Source organism: Grampus griseus, assembly GCF_964374135.1.
Source record: "Grampus griseus genome assembly, chromosome: 12".
Lineage (NCBI taxonomy): Eukaryota > Metazoa > Chordata > Mammalia > Artiodactyla > Delphinidae > Grampus > Grampus griseus.
Window position 1 is genome coordinate 22,147,190 of NC_139006.1, and position 22,107 is coordinate 22,169,296.

The 22,107-nt window shown below is 55.1% G+C and overlaps 1 protein-coding gene across 4 annotated transcripts in view; it reads right to left on the reverse strand.

Annotated features, from left to right (window-relative positions):
• AP1B1 (adaptor related protein complex 1 subunit beta 1) overlaps positions 1-22,107 on the reverse strand; it is a 52,411-nt gene that overhangs the window by 2,527 nt on the left and 27,777 nt on the right. For 3 of the 4 annotated variants that reach the window (XM_082667801.1, XM_082667802.1, XM_082667803.1), the window contains 13 exons: positions 20,921-21,111; positions 19,664-19,885; positions 17,067-17,187; positions 16,608-16,703; positions 15,479-15,594; positions 14,964-15,129; positions 9,635-9,733; positions 8,903-9,162; positions 8,086-8,287; positions 6,525-6,668; positions 1,839-1,984; positions 451-580; positions 64-148 (listed from right to left, as the gene is read on the reverse strand). In XM_082667801.1, coding sequence (XP_082523927.1) covers positions 64-148; positions 451-580; positions 1,839-1,984; positions 6,525-6,668; positions 8,086-8,287; positions 8,903-9,162; positions 9,635-9,733; positions 14,964-15,129; positions 15,479-15,594; positions 16,608-16,703; positions 17,067-17,187; positions 19,664-19,885; positions 20,921-21,111 — 1,978 coding nt within the window. The remainder of the gene's footprint in view (positions 1-63; positions 149-450; positions 581-1,838; positions 1,985-6,524; positions 6,669-8,085; positions 8,288-8,902; positions 9,163-9,634; positions 9,734-14,963; positions 15,130-15,478; positions 15,595-16,607; positions 16,704-17,066; positions 17,188-19,663; positions 19,886-20,920; positions 21,112-22,107) is intronic. The other variant, XM_082667804.1, reaches the window with a different exon arrangement.

Below are 22,107 nucleotides of genomic sequence, written 5' to 3' on the forward strand. Positions count from 1 at the left end.
TCTATCGTGGGGCAAAGCCAATCCATCTGTTCTAGGGATCCCAGGGGCACCCTCATGACTCACCCATCTTCCCATCCTCCACAAAGAGGATGTGCAGCGGGTACAAGGTGCTGAAGTAGAAGACGTCAATGTTGTTCTTTATGGCCACCTAGGAACAAGGGGGTCCCCGATTAGTCCCTGATGCTCGACACCCTGAAGGCCCCAGGAAGTGCCTGCTCCCTGTGAGCCCACCTGAGCAGGTTCCCTCTCATGACTTCCCCGGTAGCCATGCCCAACACCCCCTCCCACCAGCCTCCCCCACTCCCCATCCCTGCCCCCAGTCTGTGTCCAAGAGCAAGATTCCACAGACAGCCCTTTGCCAGCACCAGCCAGGCCCCAGACGGTTCCCCCAGGCTCCTCCCCGGGGCAGGTGGGTAAGGACTGGGGTGCCAAGCCCTGCCTGGAACATACCTGGAGGTTGTTCAGAGGCTCCATCTTCATGACTGAGCCCACCGTGTTGAGAGGCAGGGAGATCTCCACAGTCTGGTTGGGGCTGAGCGGCGCATGGACCTGGAGGGGGGCGGCGGGGGCCAGGCCAAAGCTGGGGAGAGACAAGCCCCCGTGGGGGTGGCAGGGGAACAGGTGCTGACACAGGACAGGTGGGCTCCTGGGGCTCCGGAGCCTGGGCAGCAGCTGGCGAGAAGCCTCTCCAGTGAGCCGGCCTCATCCCAGGCCCAGACCCAGGCCTGAAGGACAAGCTCCTGACCCCCACTCCCCAACCCTCAATGGCCACAGGAACAGGAAGAGAAATCTGGGACAGCTGAAGGCCTGAAGCCCATCTCTGTTCCTCTTTCTCCTCTGGGTGAGGTGCTGGGCAGGCCCAGGTAAGAGTGCCGCTGCCCTGCCCTCAAGGAGCTCCATTTAAAACCAGGGGAAAAAACGACAAAACAAAACAAAACAAACCAGGGGGCCTTTAAGCTTCTTTTAATTTGAAAACTCTGTGACTGCCCAACTCTCAGTGACCGACCTCCATCTCCCAGGAGGGATGTGACCATCCCAAACGAGACACTGGGTTTTACTGTCTGGGCCAGAACTGGCTAGATCATAAGATGGCCACAGAAATTCAGAAAAGCCCTGCTTCTTGGTATAGCAGCATGTGAGCAAATCAGGAGGATGCCCAAGAGCGTAAGAGACACTGGAGTGTTTCTGTGGCCTCTAGGGTCTCCCTGGTCTGACAGAGGGTCGGAAACCACTGGCCCACAGGCTTACCCTGAGGAAACAGCCCCTTCAGTCAACTTCTTAGAGGCTCAGTTTGCTCATCACTAGAGCCGCTCAGGAAGAAGGATCATCAGGAGAGGCTGCTGGGGTCCCCCAGAGAGCCCTGGCCTAGCTGGCCTGGTCCATGAAGACCCTGATGGTGCCAGACAGGAGAACTTCCCTGGAAGGGGACCTGGTAGGGGTTAGGAGCCTGGAGCAGCCACCATTCACAGAGGCCCTGTCTGGTGGTTTAATCCTGCCACATGGGGGAGGCTGGGGGGCAGGCCCACTCCCAATCCTCCTTCTTAGAGACTCCTGAGACAGGAGCTGCTCAGATCTGGAGATTATGTCAGTAAAATGCCCCCGGGGCAGTGGGGGAAAGCAAAAATAAAGGGAGGTGCGCTGCCCCTCCACCTCATACTTTGGTGTCCACATAAAGAGGTTACTGTGGGGAAAAATCACTGCTTTAGAGAGTTTTGGCCTGAGATGTGGTTGTGAGGAATATCCTCCTTCACCAGAAAGAGGCTCCAGGCCCACAGCCCTCAGCACCTGCCTGCAGTCACCAGCGTGGGCTCTCAGCAGGCTGGCCTCAGGGAGCTCACCTGTTGCGGTTGAACTGGATGGCAAAGTCGGTCATGACCTGCAAGGCCTTGTTGGTCAGCTGCAGGTCCATGGAGATGGAGCCCACCTGGCGGGTGAAGGTGCCTGAGATCTCCAATCCTTTGGCCTTCATAGCTGGGAGCCAGACCTGCAGGGAAGACGATGGGAAGGGGGCTGGTGTTCACCATGTCCCCAACTCCATAGCCCACGTGAGGGTCCTTCCCCCACCCCCCCTTCCCTCACACCTAAAGGGGCCTCTCAGATTGATCACACCTGCCTTTACCATCAGGGGACGACCATGTGAACCGTAGGAAGGGAGGAAGACTCCTGCACAGCCTGCCCAGGACCCCCGAGCCGTGTGGCCACGTGCTGGAGCAGCACAGGGCAGGGAGGAACTTGGTGTGCCCAAGGCTGAGCCGAGTCTCCGGAGGTCAGAGGATGACTCAGAAGCAGGGTTGAGGAAGGCGATGAGACAAGCGGGCCCTGCCAGCCTCCTGACGAGCCAAGGAGAGTCGAGAGCCAAGGGCACTCTGGGCCTCAGCCAGAGCCTGAGGCGTCCCTGGCTGTCACAGCCTGCCCTTCCTCGCAGAAGGCAGGGCTGGCCTTTAATTGTACAAACTGGCCTGACCAAGGACAGTACTAAGAGCACCCCTCGCCTGGCAGGTCTTCTGCTGCTTGCTTGGCTGCCCTTGTCATCCGAGTCTCAGCTCAAGCCCACCTCCTCCTGGAAGCCTGCCCCCAGGTTCCTTCTCCAGGCTCCCGCTGCAATGACGTTTTAGCAAATAAACTGTCTTCTCGGTCCCCAGACAGCTCTTCGAGGGGAGGGCTCTGCTTTTCTGTCTTTGCATCCTTGGCTCGGAGCCTCGTGTGAGATTGGTATGCAGGGAACGTTTGCTAAGCGAACAGCATGAATTAAAAGCTGTGCCCGTGAGGGACACCAGTAGGGGCCATCCTGTGGACGCGCAAATGCCTCTCAAGTTGCCATTCTCACCAGGACAGCTCACAGCCCCGCCCCAGGCCAGCTTCTCCAGGTGCCCTGTGTCAGTGAACGCCCCACTGTCTCTCAAGTCGCCAACACCAGGAACCAGAGCATCTGGGCACCAGCCCTCAGCCCACCCATGACCCCCATGGTCATGCAGCTCAGGTCCTGTCAACACCACCTCCTCCCATCTGCCACCACGTTCTCTGCTCTCCCCTCTCCACAGGCACTGCTTGCGTCTGAGCCACCATCAGAGATCCCCAGGTAAGATGGCAGCCACCCGCATAGCTGCCCAATTCTTCTATCCCCAATTTCCACAGCAGCCAAAGCCATCTTTTAAAATGCAAATCAGATCACAGCACCCTTGAACCCCCTCAATCCTGCAATGCTTCCACTGCCCACGGCCTCCGAGGCCTGGTGCCCTGCTCTCCCTGGGCTCTGGTCCTCACACACACACTGTTCTCCCTCTGCTTGGAAAGCATGCCCCACCCTAACCCCGTCCTAATTGCTAACTCTGATCATGCTTTGCTTCCCCCAGACAAATCTGTGAGAGCAGAATCTCATGGCTTTAGCCATGAGCTGTGATTTGGCACACAGCACTCAGAGGGCTCCCACGGTGACTTCCCTGCTCCCTGCCCTTCCAAGGAACCTGGCTTCCTTTCCCAGGTTCTTGCAAAACTGGCTCTTTCTGGCACTGTCACCATCCTGACTGCCGAGGGTGGGGACCTCATCTCTCTTGGTCATTGTAGGTTCATGGAGTCTAGAACTGTCAGCATCCACTGGCCCAAGTGCTTGAGGAACTCCAAGTTCTTGTACAGAGAGTCTCATTCCCCTTGACCAGGAGGAGCGGGGAATGCACGCAGGACAAACTATTCGAGGTAGTCACAGCGCTGTCAGGAAAATGTAGCCCGCACGCCACTGCTTCTGGAGGGAGAGCACACCCACATCCCAGAACCCGCCTGTGACTACGGTAGCGGGAGGGAGAAAGTCCTGCCCATGTTGCAAGGACTCCTCCTCCAGGCAGCCTGCTCTGATTACTCCTAACCTGGGATCCCTTCACCTCTCCTTCCAGTTGGTACTCTCATCTGGCCCTCCACTAAGACAAAGCAGTGATAATACCTGTTAAAATGAACCCACATGTAGAGGGCAAGCTCCCTGAGGGCCAGCTGATTCTGACAACCCCTGACATTAAGATAGGCACACTGAGGTCCTTAAACACTTTAAGATCACATAAGGGGGACCTCCCTGGTGGCGCAGTGGTTAAGAATCCGCCTGCCAATGCAGGGGACACGGGTTCGAGCCCTGGTCCGAGAAGATCCCACATGCTGCGGAGCAACTAAGCCCGTGAACCACAACTACTGAGCCTGGCTCTAGAGCCCGCAAGCCACAACTACTGAAGCCCGCGCACCTAGAGCCCGTGCTGTGCAACAAGAGAAGCCACTGCAAAAAGAAGCCCTCACACCACAACGAAGAGTAGCCCCCGCTCACCACATCTAGAGAAAGCCTGTGCACAGCAACGAAGACCCAATGCAGCCAAAAATAAATGAAATTAAATCTTTAAAGAAAAACAAAAAGATCGCATAAGGGTTGGGGGCAGAGGCTTTGGTGCCACAGCCCTACATTAGTTCCAGACTCTGTCACTTACCAGCTATGTGACCTTAGGAAAAAGCAATCAGATTTCTCAATTGCAAAAATGGGAATAACAGCATCATAAGGCTGCTGGGAGGACTTAGTGGGATGGTGGCCATGCCATGTTCATGCAGTACCCGGCACGGAAGTGTGTAGTTGCCAGCACTAGACTTGCCGTCTGCTGGGGGCCCCTCAGGCCCAGATCCTGCCAGGAATCCTGGCTGGGGGCTCTGGCCACCACCACTGTGGTGTAGTGGGCAGGGCAGGGCAGGTGCTGGCTCATAGCTCCCCAGTCATGAGGGAGATGTCCCTGTGCCCCTGAAGCCCTGCTGTGTCTTGCTTTGGGGAGGGGACCTTGGAATAGAGAGCGGCTCTGGCTGGGAACGAAGCGGCAGACGTGGTGTGTGACCTGAGTGTCGTGAGGGATCAGGCCACATCTGTCCCCTCTGGCAGCTTCCTTGAGGCTAAAAGCCTGGCCCACACTGTGCTCTCCTTAGTGCCAGGCCCACATGTTCTCACACCCCGAACTCAGCTCTCCTTCCCTCATCCTGCCCCTTGCCCACTGTTCCAGCTGGAAGCCCCCTCCCCGCCAGCCCCATGTCCTGCCACGTCCTGCTACGCCTGCCTCCAGTCCAGCCTCCTTTCCACCCCTACAAGTGCCTTGCTGTCCGGCAGCCATCAGCCAACTCCTGCCAGTCTCCCCACCGGCTCCTTGCTTCTGCTCTAGCCTTTCCAGTCTGGCCTCCACATGGTGGCCAGAGGATCGCTATCAAGTGCAAATCTGCTTCATCCCTGCTTAAAACCTTCCAATGTCTCCTGCTGCACCAGGATCAAGAACAAAGGCTCAAAGCTGGTGCAGCCGACCTTGCCAGCTTCCTCCCTCCTCAGCTCTGGTCTAGGCAGGAGTCTGGGGGTAGGGGTACTGCCCTGGGTGGCCCAGTGGGCATTCTGAGGCACCGCCAGGCAGGCAATGGTGGGGGGGGGGGGGACACACTGTGTTTAGTGGGCTGGGGTCAGGGATGCTGCCTTGAGGACAACGGTCTTCACAATGAGCCACTGTCCTGCAGCCCTTGAGTATTTTCTGCATGGTTTCAACATGCCCTGAAATTTCCAGGAAACTAATGATGGTGAAAATCAAGGGAAGCCTGTTTCTTGTTTTGTTTGGAACTTAACTGGAAGTCAGTCACCATTTCAGAAACTAATGGCACCTCTGGCCACATCACTCATGGCACGTGAGCTACAAACACTCTCTATAGCTGTGGTGTCACTGTGACTCTGCACTGCTGCCAGCACCCAACAATGTGATCAGATCTGGGGCGGGCATGCCCAAGCCTCCACAACACTGAAATACATCATTTTACTCTCTTCTTTTTAAGTCTCTCTCTCTCTTTTTTTTTTCTTTTGCTGTACACGGGCCTCTCACTGTTGTGGCCTCTCCCGTTGCGGAGCACAGGCTCTGGACGCGCAGGCTCAGCGGCCATGGCTCACAGCCCAGTCGCTCCGCGGTATGTGGGATCTTCCCGGACCGGGGCACGAACCTGTGTCCCCTGCATCGGCAGGCGGACTCTCAACCACTGTGCCACCAGGGAAGCCCTTAAGTCTCTTTTATGCGATGACAACATCTTACCATTTTTGAAATTATATGTATAGGTAGGATGTACAGTCCACAGATCTCATTTATTATGAAAGGAGGGGGCATTAAAAAACCCCTGTTATCAATTAGGAGCATTGGGTAGGACAGCACTGAGAACCACTGACCCAACTAGATGGGACTTTTGCCAGTTTTCTGGAAGGTGTGGGCTTTCCCTCAACTCTGGGCCTGGAGCCCGCTCCCCATTTTTGCCTTGCTAATTCTGACTTGATCTGAAGGCCTGAGCTCCAGCAACACCACCCTCTGTGAAGCCTTCCCCAGGCCTCCACGCCTGACTTAGCATCCCTTCCCTGTGCTCCCTGCTGCCCTCAGCATCGTGCTGGCCAACTGCTGCTCCAGGAGCCCATCCTGGCCGGTCAGGGCCGATCCCACACAGTGGGCCACTTAAGGAGCCACACGTCCTGCCACGAGAGAAGCCATGGCACTTACTGCTTTGGGAGCCACATATGATCCTGATAAGGTGCCCACGCCACTGGTCAGGTCAAAGAGGTCACTCAGGCCACTGCCCATGGGTGCTCCTAGGTTGGCTGGTACTGCTGCTGCTGGGGGTGACACGAAGTTGGAGGCCCCGATCTAGAAAGGAAGGGAAACAGGTCAAAGGCGGGCATCAAAGGCAGGGACATCAGGGCCCCAGGATGAGTGTGGCCACCTGGCCCTTTAGAAAACAGGGGGGCAGGCCAGGAGGGGGTATTGCAGGGCTGCAATCACATCAACTCTAAGTTGCAGAAACAAGACAGAGTGAGGTGGGTGGAGAGGAGAGGCCGAGCCCTCCCGTGCTCCGCAGGCCCTGAGGGAAAGGGCTGGGGACACTCACAAACTAACAGCCCATGGATAAAGGGGTACTTGAGACACAATGCTGTGAGGGGGCTGTGCTCAGCAGATGACAGCACGCACCCCAGGATGTCAGAGACGGGTTGTGGGGACTGAGAGGGCCGGCGAGCCTCAGGATGACAAGGCAACTTCATTGTAGGGTAGTGAGGATGGGCTGAGGAATTAATGGACATGGGGGCCCAAAGGCAGCTGGATGCTGGGCAGTCAATGCGGAGGATGCCAGGACACTGGACAGAGGCCAGGGCTAGCAGGGAGGAACTGCTTTGACATCACCCGACCCTTGGGATGCTGGGGGCGCGATCTAGGAGCAGCAGGGTTGGTGGCACAAGGGTTGAACCATACCCCTTCAGGCTCATCCCCCATCTCCAAGCAGAAGCAGGCAGGGTGAAGAGAACAGGCAGCCACATGCAGAGAGAAAAGCCAGGAAAGAAGACACAGAGAGATAAGAAAGAGAGGGAAAGAGGGAGAAAATTAGTCATTGCTGCTCCACCCAAAAGGGGCCTGGTGTGAAGCTGTGCCGGGCCTATGAGGGGCCCACATTGTCTCTACGAAGGGCATGACCCACTGGCCTCACTTGACCACCCTCGTCCTTCCTACCCTTTCCTATGCTGTGGCCTTGGGGACCTGAGACAGGCATAGCCAAGTGACAAGGGCCCCACTGCCCCCTCCACCCGGCTCTACCAGCTGCCTGAAGAAATCCCAGGGAAACACCCAGACCAGTCTTACCACCCCCTTTCACAGGGGAAGAGGGACTGTCCCTGACCTCTCATGGGCCTCTCTCAGGCCTGCTGGGCTGCTACCCCCAACCAGTGCAGCATGTGGGGTAAGTGGATGCAGGTATGGCTTACAGGGCCGAGGTGCCAGACTCAGGGGAAGGGGCTAAGACAGGCCCTACACTGCTCCAGGTCTCTTGGGGTTCAGCAGCCCGGCAAGGGGCTAAATCCTGTGTCTGCCACTTAGCAGCTGTGTTCTCTTTGGAAGGAAGGTCACCTGACCTCTTTAAGCCTCAGTCTCTCACCGATGTGTAAGGAGCTACATGATCACCTTCGCAGGCAAATGTGCCTGAAGCCCTTGGCTGGCGTCTGGCAGAGAGGGCGTTCAACGATCGGTCCTCCAGAGATCACTATCAACCTCATCCAGAGGGGGCCCCAGGACATACCAGGCTGTCGAGGCCGCTGCCGAGAAGGTCCACAGCTCCCATCTGCACCGAGGAGGTGGCCAGGGGTGGGCCACTCACCGGAGGGCCAAGGTCCAGGTTGAGGAGGTCGCCCAGCAGGTCGCCCTGGGTGGGGATGACATCCAGCTGCTCGCCAGGGGGCGCTCCAGCAGGGGCCGTCTCCGGGCTCTCTGTGCTCTCACTCCTGTCAGGACAGGGAAAAAGGCTCAGCAGGGTGGGGGGTCAGGCTATCTCAGGGAGGCCAGAGCCCCCAGTCTCCAGGATCCACCCTCAGGAGAGGCACCTGGGTCTCCTCACTGTCGCAGAAGCCTGTCTATATCCCCCCTTCCTCCGCCTTCCGACGCCTGATCCATCATGTTGGCTCTCCGAGAGATCCAGCTTCACGGGCTGAGGGAAGGGAGGGCCATCTGTATTCCCCTCACTCAGCCCACTCTAAAGAGAAGAGCGGGTGCTGGTCCCCAGAGGACTGGACAACCAGGCCAACAACCCTGGGAGCCGCAGAGCAGGAAGGCGAGAGGAACGGGGCTCTGGAGTCAGGCAGAATCGAGTCTGAGCCCAGCTCTGCTGCCTGGGATGCTGCACCAGGCACTCAAGCTCTCTATGCCTCTTGTCCCCATCTCTTAAGAGGGGACATCTCTCAGAGCTGTTGTCACCGAGTCAATACCTGGTATGTAGTAAGCATTCACTAAAAAGTTGCTAGAATCGTAATTTTGCTCAGACTCAGGCCCGAGTGCTTGTGCTACTGAACCGAGGAAGCAGATGGGGAGGCTCAGGCCAGCGAGTGGCCCCTGGTACTCACGAGGCGGTGCGGGGCGGCAGGCTCTTGTGCACGACGCCCCGGCCCCCCTCCACAAAGGCACTGGGCGGCTTGTGGTAGACGGAGGCCAGGGTGCCGATGTAGCAGATGAGCTCGTCCAGCAGCGTCGGCTCGATGAGGTCTGTCTCCTCCGAGATGAGCGGCTTCTCCGCCAGCACCACCTCCTTGGCAGCCACGGGGTCCGTGGAGAGCAGGCGCCAGTAGATGTAGCCGCGGTCTCGCAGGTCCGGGTTGTCTGAGTCCTGGGAGGTGATGAGAAGCCAGTGAAACTCGGAGCAACCAGGTGAGGGGAAGGGGGAGCCCCATCCGTAGTCCCACGACATGGAGGGGATCACAGGGTGACTGATGATGGCAACCTGAGCACTGGCGGGAGCACACCTGTAAACCGCCTGAATAGATGTGGCCCAGCCCCCCGGTTTCCCCCCAGCCCGCTCCTGCCTCCGTTCCCTGCGTCCTCCACCGTCTGCCCTCCCGGTTCTCAGGGACTTCCCTCTCCTCTCTCATGTATGGTCTGGCTCAGTCACCACCTGCCCCTGCCCCACCTCTATTTGATTGTGACTGAGCTCCTTGAGCAGGGATCCTGGAATGCTCTGGGACCAAATCCCAGTGGTGCCAGTTTTAGGGGCAGGACCACCCAGGTCTGGCTCCTTGGACTGAAGCTCCCTCCGTGGAACAAGGGCTGTGCTGGGCACATCAGGCAGGCTGCGCACCCACCTGAGTGGCCAAGCTGAGGACCTGCTGCACCAGCTCCTGAGTCTCTGTCGGCTTCTTCAGAAAGAGTTTCACGATGGCTGTCAGTAGCTGCAGCTGGACCTGCAGGAAGACAGAGAGGAGGCGAGGAAGGAGTGTAAGCTTCTTGTGGGGACAGTAGGAAACCAGGTGAGGACCTCAGAGAGGTAAAACGATGTTCAAAGGCTGAGAACAGCTTTCCGGGGTTTGGGGTTGGCTACACAAACAGGCCAAGTCCAGCAGGGGAGAGGTAGTGCTGAGAAGCCTGGACCTTCGCCCGACCGCTCAGGAAGGAGCTGCCCACAGTGCTATCTGGCAACCCCAGGCAGGTGGGGGCTGCTGCCCAGTGCTAGGGTCCCAGAAACCCATCAGGGCTCCAGGCCTCACAGCCTTCAGGAGCCCGCAGCTTACGGAGGCAACACATGTGCCTGGTATGCTTATTAAAGACCATCTGCCAACAAGTGCAACAGGTGCCAGGGATGCCCAGCAGACTGGGGCAGCAGGGCCCACAGTCAGCCTGTTGTGAGGAACTGTGCTTCCACCAGAGGACGGGAACCATTCCTGCCCCGCCCCCACCAGCCCCACCTCTCACCTGCCACTGTCTTCACCTGAACGTACCTCCTGTGCCCCCTCCCCACTTCTGTAGCCTCCTGTCCCCCTCACTGGCACCACCCCACAGTACTGGAGATGCTTTCCAGCCACTGGGAAGCCCTATGGAGAGATCTCCTTGAGGTCAGGGATCGTGTCTGTCACTGCTGCATCCCTGGCTATTGTTCATTCTAGTGCCTGGTGTGTAACGGGCACTTAGGAAAAACCTGCTGACTAAAAACACACCTCTGAAAGAACAATTCTGTGCATAGACCTTCCTTAGCCCCATCGCATTTTGTCAGTCCTGGGACAAGAGGACAGCCTGAGGCTCCCCAGACTGTGCTAGGGACAGGCCTGCGGCAGAAGGGTGGCAACAGGGCTGGCTGCACCTCCTGGGCCTGTCCGGTAGGAGGGCACTTACAAAAACAAATGGCTTAGCTGCCCTGGTATGCAGGATTGAGGGGATGCAGTCTGTTTCTGGGACTAAGCATCCAGAGTCCCTGCAATTTGGTGACACATGGGCCAATGGCAGAGGAGCAGGCTAGCTGTGTCCAAGGCAGGAGGTGGCTCGGGGACTGGCTTCCAGACCTGGCTTGAGTCGCTGGCTGGGTAGCCTAGAGAAAGCCACTTACCCTCAGTCGTTGAGGGAGATGTGTGGCCTACCTCAGGGGGTCCTTGTGAGCTCTGAAGACCAATCTATGGCAGCTTACTTGGAGCCAGAGTTAGATCACACCTCATTTGAACTCTGATTCTATGCCTTCCCAGCTGGTGACCCTGGACGAGCCATTTAACTTCTGAGTCTGTTTCCTCATCTATAAAATGGAGGCACCACCTCACAGAGTTGATGGGAAGAGTCAATGAGACAACAAACGGAAAGAACTGTGTCCTCTGCTCAATGCACAACAGCTGTCATCATCGTCAACATCACCACAACTGCCACACAGGGACTCTTTACCAAGTTCTCCCCAATCCCGGGCAGCTGGCTGCCAGCGCTCATTCATCACTGTCGGGTCTGCAGTGCTGCCTGGGAACAGGGCCGCCTCAGCTCCCTACCTCGTCTCCCCACACACACACTGAGGCTCCCGTTAGCCTGCAGGTCCGGGCAGTCCCCCTGCCAAGATGCCGCTGCCCCTGCCCTCAGACAGGCCAGACGCAGCGCTCCCTGTCCACGGCTGGAGAGGCTTAGGAGCCAGGACGAGGGGGCTCAAAGAGACAATCTAAAGTAAGTTCCTAGGACTTCCCTGGTGACGCAGTGGTTAAGAATCTGCCTGCCAATGCAGGGGACACAGGTTTGAGCCCTGGTCCGGGAAGATCCCACATGCCGCAGAGCAACTAAGCCCGTGCGCCACAACTACTGAGCCCGCGGTCTGCAACAAGAGAAGCCACCGTAATAAGAAGCCCCTGCTCGCCGCAACTTAGAGAAAGCCCGCGCAGCAATGAAGACCCAATGCAGCCAAAAATAAATAAGTTCCCAAACTGCAAAGCATTAAGTATTCTTATAAAAGCTCTGAACTGTGCTGTGAACCCAGGAGGCAAAGGAAACAGGCCATCTAATTAAAACACCACCACCACCCAACTACTGTTTGCTGAGCACTGGAGCGGGCAGTTTACACACAACATCCAATAAGCTTTGCAGGAACCCTGTGCCAGAGATGAGGAAATGGGCTTGGCGGGTTGAACGCTCCAGACCCTACAATGGGGGAGGAGCCACAGGCAGAAACACCTCCACAGGGCATCCTCTGCAGTCATCCCAGCAGGACCTGACTACAGGAGCAGAAACCAGCCCAGACTGGGCTTTGCTTCTCTGACAAGGGAGGGAGGCTGGTGCGGTGGAAGTGGAGGCAGCCCTGGGGCAGGCTGCCAGCTGGACGTGGCAGGTGGCAGTGGGAGTCGGTGAGAATTACTATTATTATTTTGTGACAGACACCTGTTGTTTTTCCCACCCAGCATCCATTCGATCTTCTGGCTTTGAAACGCTGGCTTTCCCTCAGAGAACTGTCCTTCTCTCTGGCCCTCTCAATCCACGGAGACAGGGACTGGCTCAGGGTAATGCAAACAGGCCTGAACTGTTGCTGGAACCACTGAGGGGAAGGCAGTTACGGGGTTGCTAAGTGAGAAGGACGTAGCCTGGAAGCACTGACACCTCGCAAGCTTCACTGGTGGGGAGCCTGCCCAAGGGCAATGCCACCCAAGGAAGGCAGAGACATCCCCACTGCCACCACCCACGCACCTTCACCCAGGGGTGCAGAAGAGAGAACGCTCCTTGGACTCAGCTACAGGAACCTAAAGGTCCCGTTTTCTGCCTGGACAAGTGTGCTTTTAAACCAATTCCGACCAACACTGACACCACCATTAATGAGTGCTTCTAATTTAGGGGCTGCGCACGTGTTAGGGACATTACACAAAGCATCCCATTTAACTTTCACAGCACAGGATGAGGGAAAGTCTTATGACTCTCATTTTGTAAATGAGGAAACTGAGGCTCAGACAGGTAAAGGGTTAGCATAAAGGCAGCAAGCCAGGAAGGGGCAGAAGAGGGGTTTGGACTCTGGTATCTCCGATTCAAGGTCCAAAGTCTGATCCACTGGGTTCCACTGCGCCAGCTGGGCAGCTAAGATTTCTGTGCTCACAGACATTTTAAAGGCCCCACGTGCATGAGCACAGTTCACGTAAGAGGGAATACAAATGTACAGATGTTCAACCCCACTCAAAACAGAAATGCAAACAAAACTATACCAAGGTACCATTTGTTATCAATCAGATAGGCAAAAATAAAGTCTGAGCATGCACTAGGCTGGCAAAGGAGGTAAGGAGAGGACTCTCCCACCTCTGAGACAGGAGTGTAAACCAGAACAATCTCCACACCAAGGGAAATCTGCTACAGCAACCTGAACCTGCAATGCACGGGCCCTTCTACCTAGCATCGTGCTTCTAAGAATTCACCCTCCAGCTGCACATGCAGGTGTGCTTTCCACAGGTTATTCACAGCAGTACTGTTTAAAAGAGCAGAAGGTTGGACACCTAAATATCCGTCAGGGGAGGCTGGTTAAACAAACATGGTCCTTCTGCATGAAGGACTCCTCTGAAATTGTAAATTAATAATGGCACAAATTAATAATTAATAATGGCATGGCCTTCCAATGTATTTTTAAGGGAAAGATGAAAGGTACTGATCAGTTTCAATTTGTATAGTTTACTATCAGTATTTAAAAATAAGTGAGGGGACTTTCCTGGTGGCGCAGTGGTTAAGAATCCGCCTGCCAATGCAGGGGACACGGGTTTGAGCCCTGGTCTGGGAAGATCCCACATGCCACGGAGCAACTAAGCCCGTGTGCCACAACTACTGAGCCTGCGCTCTAGAGCCCGCAAGCCACAACTACTGAGCCTGTGTAGCACAACTACTGAAGCCCGTGTGCCTAGAGCCTGTGCTCTGCAACAAGAGAGGCCACTGCAATGAGAAGCCTGCACGCTGCAACGAATAGTAGCCCCTGCTCGCCACAACTAGAGAAAGCCCGTGCACAGCAGTGAAGACCCAACACAGCCAAAAATAAATAAATATTTTAAAAAAGTGAGAAAGAAATATATATATATATATAGTTGATCCTCATTATTCACAGAGGACACATCTGCAAATTTGTCTGCTTGCTAAAATTTACTGGTGACCCTGAAATCAGTGCTTGTGGCGTTTTCACGGTCATTCACAGACATGCACAGCAGTGAAAAATTCGAGTTGCCTGAAGTACACATTCCCAGCTGAGGTCGAGTGAGGCGGTGCCCTGCCGTCTGTCTCAACTCTCATACTGTAAATAAGTGACTTCTTCACAGTCTACTTAGTGCCATGTCTTTCACATTTTGGTGCTTTTTGTTGGTGATTTTGCTGTTTAAAATGCCCCCATCCCACCCCCAGTGTAGTGCTAAAGCGCTATCTGGTGTTCCTAAGCGCAAGAAGGCTGTGATGTGCCTTTTAGAGAAAATACATGTGTTAGATGAGCTTTGTTCAGGCATGAGTTACAGTGCTGCTGGCTATGAGTTCAATGCTAATGAATCAACAGTAATATATTAATAAATAAGGTGTCTCTAAACAGAGACACACATAAAACAAGGTTTACCTTGACCAGCTGATAAAAATGCTGTGACTGGGGTTTGTAGGAACCCAACTCTATATTTCTCCTGGAAGCAATGGTTTAGCACTTACTAAATCAGTGTTTGACTTTATGTAATGTAAGTACCACAAACGATGAAAATTGACTATTCATGTCTCTGTAGAGGAACTGGCTGGTGTGTTCCTTAACTCTCTCTCTGGAAGTACCCGCCAGAAACCAATAAATAACATGGTGTTCTCCAGGAGAACTTGTGACCAGGAAAGTGGTAGGAAACAGAATTTTCACTATATATCCTTTTGTGTCTTTTCAATTTTGAACCAAGTCAATGTACTATACCTATCCAAACATAAATACAAAATTAAAACAAAACCAGAAACTTTTGCAGTCTTCAATAGCCACCACCACAGAGTGTCCTCACATGTCCCCCTTAGGTACCGCAGTGTGGGAGGCAAGGAGCCACACCTGTCACCCATACAGCACTCCTGTGTCTGTCTGCACCATCAGTGCAGTTTTAGGAGGGGCAGGGCCCTGAGGCCTCCTGGCTGAGAGGAGGGTTTCAGGGCAGGAGGGACCGCAGGTGCTGACCTGCTGGCCATGCCCAAGTCGGCCACCCAACATCTCACCTGGGTGCTCTCGTCATGGAAGCCCTCTAGGAAGCTCTCGAGCAGCTCATCCGCGTTGTCTATCCGCTCGGCGTACTCGCCCACTATCCAGATCATGGCGGCCCGGGCCTCAGGCTCGTCCAGGGAATCCAGGTTCTCGCACAGCGTGGCGATCACGCTCTCATACCTGGAGACCAGGGCACGGCCGGCACGTGAGCACTGAGGGAGCCCGGGCCACCCAGGGGAGGCCCGGGAGGGGCCAACAGAGACGGGCAGCTGTCCCACAAGAGCCCGAGAGGCTGGCAAGTAACAGGATTTGAGTTTTATCCTTTACATTTCAGTTCTTATTTGGGCCTGGGGAGCAGAGCAGGGTCGGCTCAGGAGAAATAAGCAAAAAATAAAGGGTTTCTTTTGAGAATGCTGTTTACGGCAGAAAAATAAGGAAGAGGGAGAGGCTCCTCCTTGCTTTTCCTCCCCACCAGCCCGTCCCTGGCAGAGCCACAACACCCTCATGGGGCGGGGGGGCAGCCACATACTTGTTGGGGTACTTGCGGAAGATGTCCTTGATGACCACGATGGCTTCCTGGACCACGTAGTTGACCTTGGTCTGGATGAGATCGAGCAGTGTGCTCACGCAGCGCTCGGCAGATTGCTGTGTGGGAAGAGGAGAGTGTGGGCAAGGCCTTGCACCCACTTCCAGCAGAACCTCTGACCAACATGCCTTGGTCAAGGGCTCAGTCACACCTTGCCCACCTTCCTTTTCACAGCAGGAAAACAGGAGAACCCTCTCTGCAGGTAACAGGTGGGAGAATGAGTACAAAATGATGGTCCTGGGATGGCAGGGACACAGGGAGATAGAATTAGACTGAGGAGAAGGCCAGTAGAGCTTCTGAGAGCAGGGAGGGTCTTTGGAGCTCTTCTAGGCCACGCCCTGAGAGCAGGGTTTCACTTCTACTTGTTCCACAAAATGGGCTCCCGTGACCAGAAGCATTTAGGAGGTCTCTGCTTGGACCAGCCCTCCCCACACCCCTCTACTCCAACACGCTGCACTAGGCTCTATGGGAGAGATTTCTCAGACTGCCATCACGGGTGCCAAATGGAAAACGTCTCAAGGGGCTGGGCTAAAGTGACCAGCTGTCCCAGATCCCCTAGCCTCCAGGAGACCCATTTAAGGAGAGTCAGATCAGTGATCAAGGAACCTCTCCAGAGGCAAAGAATGGGAGGGATGAAGTGCCAGGACACAGGGGTCTGAATGACCCTTGGGAATTTGAAGATAAGGGCACATGGACAGCTGAATCATGATATCTGCCAAAACGTCCAATAGGCAGAGCCCCTGCCCCAAAGCTCCACAAAGTGAGAGCTAAGTCTACCAGCGCCACCACCAGCTTGGGCTGCCACACTGTCTTAGCTAATGCTGCAGGAGACCCCTGACGATGATGGGCTAATTTCACCTGCAGCAACTCAGAGGCCCACGGAAGATTACAGATGAGAAGGAGCCCAACCAAATCTGTACCGTGGGTACCTTGGGGGCTCCAGTTGTGACCCTCAGGCCTTCCTGGACCATGAGCAGCTGGCAGATTCTGCTGGAATCAGACTGGTTTCCTGGTTTCAGCTTCCTTTCCTTTCCTCCTTCCCCCCGCCAAGGACAGAGTCTCAGAGCCTCACCTCCACCTTGATGGCGCAACGGCCAATGGCTCGCACAGCCTTCCGTACAAAGTCCACATCCACCTCTGTAGCGTACTCTTTCAACTCCGCCAACACCTGTGGCCCAAAGATGCAGTTGGGGGGATCTGGCAGGGCAACCTCCTGGAACACCCCTGGGCTGTGGGTATGCACACACCCCTAGAAGGGTGGGATTCTGCCTCCTGTTCGAAGTGGAAGTTCCAAGGGAGGGAGAGAGCTGTCACAGGTGCCCCAAGAGGAAAACAGGAAGGACTAGTTGGCAGGGATGGACAATCCTTAGTTTGGTTGATCTAGCTAACATATCCACCTAACTACCACTTCAATGGATGTGAAGTAATAACAGAGAGAACAAACTCTTTAATCACAAAAATATCAGTTAACATTCATTTGTGGAGAGCTTGCTCACAGAGCCCGGTGCGCTGGGCACCACCCTCTGCTGACCTGGGCGATGTTGGCCTGGGAGGCCAGGCGGATCATGATGTCCAGCTTCTCCAGCTTCACGTAGATGGGGTCATTGTACTTCACAAAGAACACCTTCATCTCGTGCTTCAGGATCTCAGGCCTGGTGGTGGGCAAGTTGCCCGAAGAGCAAAGAGCAAGTCACAGGCCCTGTGAGAAAACCCTTCCATGTTTGCTGGGACATTTCTGGGGTCGGACATGGAAACTGACATCCATGAAAGTAGTCGCCCCCATGGCTGCACGCTCCTGGGCACAGGACCTGCCAACCAAGGTTCTGACCGGCCCCTGTGTGTCCAAGCACATTCCAGGAAGGGAAGAGGGAATATGAGCAAGAAACAGTTCACATTCAAGAGGCCACAGGCATCAGGCAACAGGCTTGGGAGTCAGGCCTCAGTTCCAATCCTAGCTGGTGACCTCAGGCCCGTTTCCTCACTCACGAAATAGGAAGCGTTCTGTGTCAGAAGCATTACCTTTGCAGGCCCGAGTTGCCAGTCTTAGAAAGGACTGGCATCTGGGAATTCAGCTTTTGGGAGTGCTCTCACCATTCCCTAAATGATAAAGGTGGTTAACTGTGCCTTGACTGTTTGTATAAACAACATGGTTTTTGCTGAACACCTGCTTTCCTTCTAGGAGCCTGGAATTTTGGTAGGTGTCAGGCAGAGGGTGCCTTTATGACTCGTCCCCCCCAAAAAAAACCCAGGGTGCTAAGTCTCAAACAGGCATCCCTGGGCAGAAACATTACACACATGCTGCTGCACTGTCGCTGGGGGAGGAACATGCTCTGTGTGACCCCCCATGGGAAGCCTGCACGAGGATTCCTCCAGACTCCACCTGTCTTTCTCCCTCATGATCCAGCTGTGCAGCCCTACGAGGTCGATGATAAACCTCAGCTATGAAAACAATGATATGCTGTCTCCTGTGAGTCCTTCTAGTGAATCTCTAAGTGTGTGTGTGTGTGGGGGGGGGGGGCTGGTCCTGGGGATCCCGGCACAGAGACCTACATAACAGGGCTGTTGTGAGAGGTAGATGCAAAGCATCTAGCATGATCCGTATCTGCCTCAGAGAAGGCACTTGCTAGGCAGGAACTGTCACCAGTGTCATTGCTCCTCCCTCACCGGCACCACCCACCTCATTTTTCTTAGCTGAGGAAAACTGAGGGGGGAGGGGCCTGCCCTAGGTCACACATCTAGTGCTAATAAGGGTGGGAGCAAGATGAGAGTCACCTCCCCTACCTGACTCCTACTCCCGCACCCTTCCCAGAAAAGAGAGCAGGAACAAAAAGGAATGAGGACAGATGGTGAAGAGGCGAGAAGACCCAGCAAAGAGAAAGGAGGGACCCTGCCCAGGATGGTCCTCAGTGCTGCTGAGCAGGCTGCGGGGAGGTCCTGGCAAAGCGAGGCAGGATCCTGAGCTGGGCGGCAGAAGTTGTGATTTCTGCCATCAGGACTCGGCACAAGCTACCCAACAGCATGTTGGGTCTGGGCCTGGTAGTGCCTCAGCAACAGGGTCAACTTCTTAGGAGGTTTGCCTTGTTAAATATAGCACAGGGAGCCCCTCCTGCTGATTGGGATCCACAGGTCACGACACCTCACTAAACCCCACACTGCAACTGTGAATCCCTAGTCTCATCCCTTTGTTCAGGCACTCAGAAAGCTTGCCCCAATTTACCTCCCAAACCTTCGCAAATGTCTGAATTCCACTGATTTTTCTGGGCCCCCATGTGTGTACTAAGAACCAGACTGAAGCTATAAAGACAGGGAGCATGTGTGGTCTTCCACACATGCTCCCTGTCCACAAGAGGCCCTTGTTCTGCTTTTGAGTTAGTTGCTGATCCAGCCATTTGACCAAAGAGGCTGGAAGTAGAACTGCAGAGTCTGGCCCCACTCCATGGAGCTGCCCGGCACCCTTACTGGATTGGTCCTTGTTTCTTAGCCCAACCCACCCCGGTGTCAGGTACCTTCCCTTAAGCAGTGGCTCACTACTGTGGTCATTCCTACTGGGTGGACTGAAACTGGCTGCTCAGCATTCTGAGTGGCCCTGAGGCTAATGCAAAATCCATGGTGCCTCATCTTGGAGTCCTCCAGCCTCTAGAGCTATGGACTCTTACCGAGGAAAAATGAGTGTGCGCACACGTACACGATCTTACAGCCTGTTTCAGGAAGGCTGTGTGGACTGTGGACCATCCACTCTCCAAGGTTAAGAAGTGAATGCTAGCTTTTATCCAGCATGCTACCTGGTTAGGCTAAGCCGAGGTTTCCCAACCTCAGCACTACAGACTTTTTGGTATGAATAGTTCTATGGGGGGGCAGAGCTGTCCTGTGTACTGTAGGATGTTGAGCAGCATCCCTGGCTTCCACCCACTAGATGACAGTAGCAGCCCCCACTGTGACAACCAAAAATGTCTCCGGACATTGTCAAATGTCCCCTGTGGGACAAAGATGCCGATGGCTCAGAACCCCTGGGTTAAGCTGTTGAGACATCCTGCACGGTGACAGGTCACTTTCCCTTCAGAGCCCCTGTTCCCAGCAGGAGATCCCCCCCCCAGGACACACACTACCCATATGTGGTGGTCCCAGTACCTTTTCTGCACGATGAGGTTGATGTTTCGCAGGGCCACGTACTGCAGCTCCGGTTCGGCCGACAGCAGTGTGACCAGGGGCGGGGCCAGCTTCTTGAGCAGCGTGCCATAGTAGTCCAGGTCCTTGGACAACATCTCCATGAACTTCATCAGCACCTTCACAGCAGACAACACTACAGCGGAGTTGGCGTGGGAGAGCCTGGGGGTGACCCGCTCACAGATGCTGCGGTCCATTCCGAGGGGGACAAATAGGAGAGACAAGCAAGGGGAAACACCCTGTTTTTAGTTATCAAGATAGCTTGTCTTCTGTAGGAGGAAGACCTAGCTCCTGGTTCTGTTTCCTGCTAACTGACCCCAAGCAGCTTAAAACCACTCTGAACCTCAAGTTTCCTCATCTAAAAAAATGGAGATGATGATGCCAACTTCACACGGTTGCTGGTGGCTTAAATGAGGCAATGCATGTACAGCACTGAGCACAGTGCCTGGCAGTCAGTAAACACTGGATGAATGTCAACTCACGCCCTTCTGTTGTGAGGGCATTCAAAAGGGGCAGGAGGGCTTCCCTGGTGGCGCAGCGGTTGAGAGTCCGCCTGCCGATGCAGGGGACATGGGTTCGTGCCCCAGTCTGGGAGTATCCCGCATGCCGCGGAGCGGCAGGGCCCATGAGCCACGGCCGCTGAGCCTGCGCGTCCGGAGCCTGTGCTCCGCAACGGGAGTAGGCCACAACAGTGAGAGACCCGCGTACCGCAAGAAACAAAAACAAAAAAAAAGGGGCAGGATACCATGTTGGTTAGGACCAAGAGTCAGGGGAGACCCAGCTGGGTGACCTAGGTGATTTCTTCCACCTCCCTAAGTCAGAGTTTCCCTACCTGTAAAACGGGGACAGTGATGGGGCTGCCTTCACAGAGTTTCTTTAAAGATTATCTAACGCGTAGGAAGCACCCAGCAGAGTCCCAGGCACCCAGTAAGAATTCAACGAGTGGTGGCTCTCATGCTGTCCACCTCTTTCCTCAGCCCGCAGTGACCAAGATCTCTCTGTCAGCTCCCAGGTCAGGCCCTGGCTTCTGTTCTGTGCCCTCAGTGAGCAGTGCGCTGACTGCCTGAAGCAACACCACTGTCAACCTGCTGGCTCTGTGTCTGAGGATGGTCTGTGGGGCAAGGCCTGGAAAGAAGCCCCCCGGAGGCCTGGGGCCAGCTCATGGTTGGAGCCTCCCACCCCAGGGCCTGGCGAGGCTGGCAAGCAAGGGCAGCCTCCTACCTCTGGGCCTCCCGGTCGTCCTTGGGTGTGTAGTTGGCCAGGCAGTCCAGGATGAAGATCTGGCCCCACTCGGTGCACTCGTTCAGGGCTGTCAGCAGCTTGTTAATGGACTGCGGGTTCAGATCGAGCAGGTTGCTGCTGGGGTGAGATTCGGCGATCTCCGAGAGGGCAGCCACTGCGTTTGCCACCACCTGGTTGAGAGGGTAGAAGGGACAGAGTCTGGGATGCTGCTCTCAGGTCAGGGAGGTAGTGAGGCTAATGATGTTGGCCAGTCAGAGCTCAAACATCCTGAAAGGAATATGACCTGAAGGGCAGGGTCTGGAGCACCGAGACCCACTCCAAGCACGCACCCTACTGACTCCTCTGTAAGCTGAAACTAAAGTCAGTGCACCTGACAATAAAGAAAAACACAAAACAAGAAAGATCTAGCTCCAAGTTCCTGCAACAGATAGTGCTCCCTGCTACCTAACACGGAGTCCTGCTCTACCAGCTACAGCAGCTCACTGTGGGAGCTGACAACTGTGCTTCTCAGAGCTAGAAGGTTCCTCCTGCAGAGCCCCTCAGGGGCTGGAGCACAGAGGGGTTGCCAGGTGAAGCTCTGGGGCTGCAACCCATTTCCACCAGAGCAGCTGTTTTTATGTGTTTTCTGCGTGGTTTTCAACTTTCCCGTAATCAAGCAATGCTCCCACGGTCATCGTCGTACTGGCCACTCGGCACCCGCATGGGATCAGTGTTTCAAAGGGACACAGAATGACACGTCTGGGCCGGGTGGGTTGTATACTTCATTTTAAACATGGCCCTACCGAACTGTTCTCCAAACTGCTGCCATCACCAGCCGTGAGGAGACCAGCTCCCCTCCCAGCTGCTTTCTGGTCCCCTGTCCTCCAGGCTACACTACTTCAAGGGTGATTCTCTACAACCCTGCAAAGAAGTGAGGAAAGGGAGAAGTACCTCACATTCAGAGCTCTCTGACAGTCTTGGTGAGAGGACGGTGACAATGACAGTGACTGGAAGGGGAAGGAGGGTACTAGTCTTGGGTGCACACCCACTGTGTGCCAGGCTATGCCAGGCACATTACCTTAACGGCTTAAGCCTCCCAACACCCCCGGCAGTCATGCAGAATTAGATCCATCTTACTAATGAAGAAAAGAGGACTCTGGAAGGTTAGGTAGGATGCCTGAGGTCAC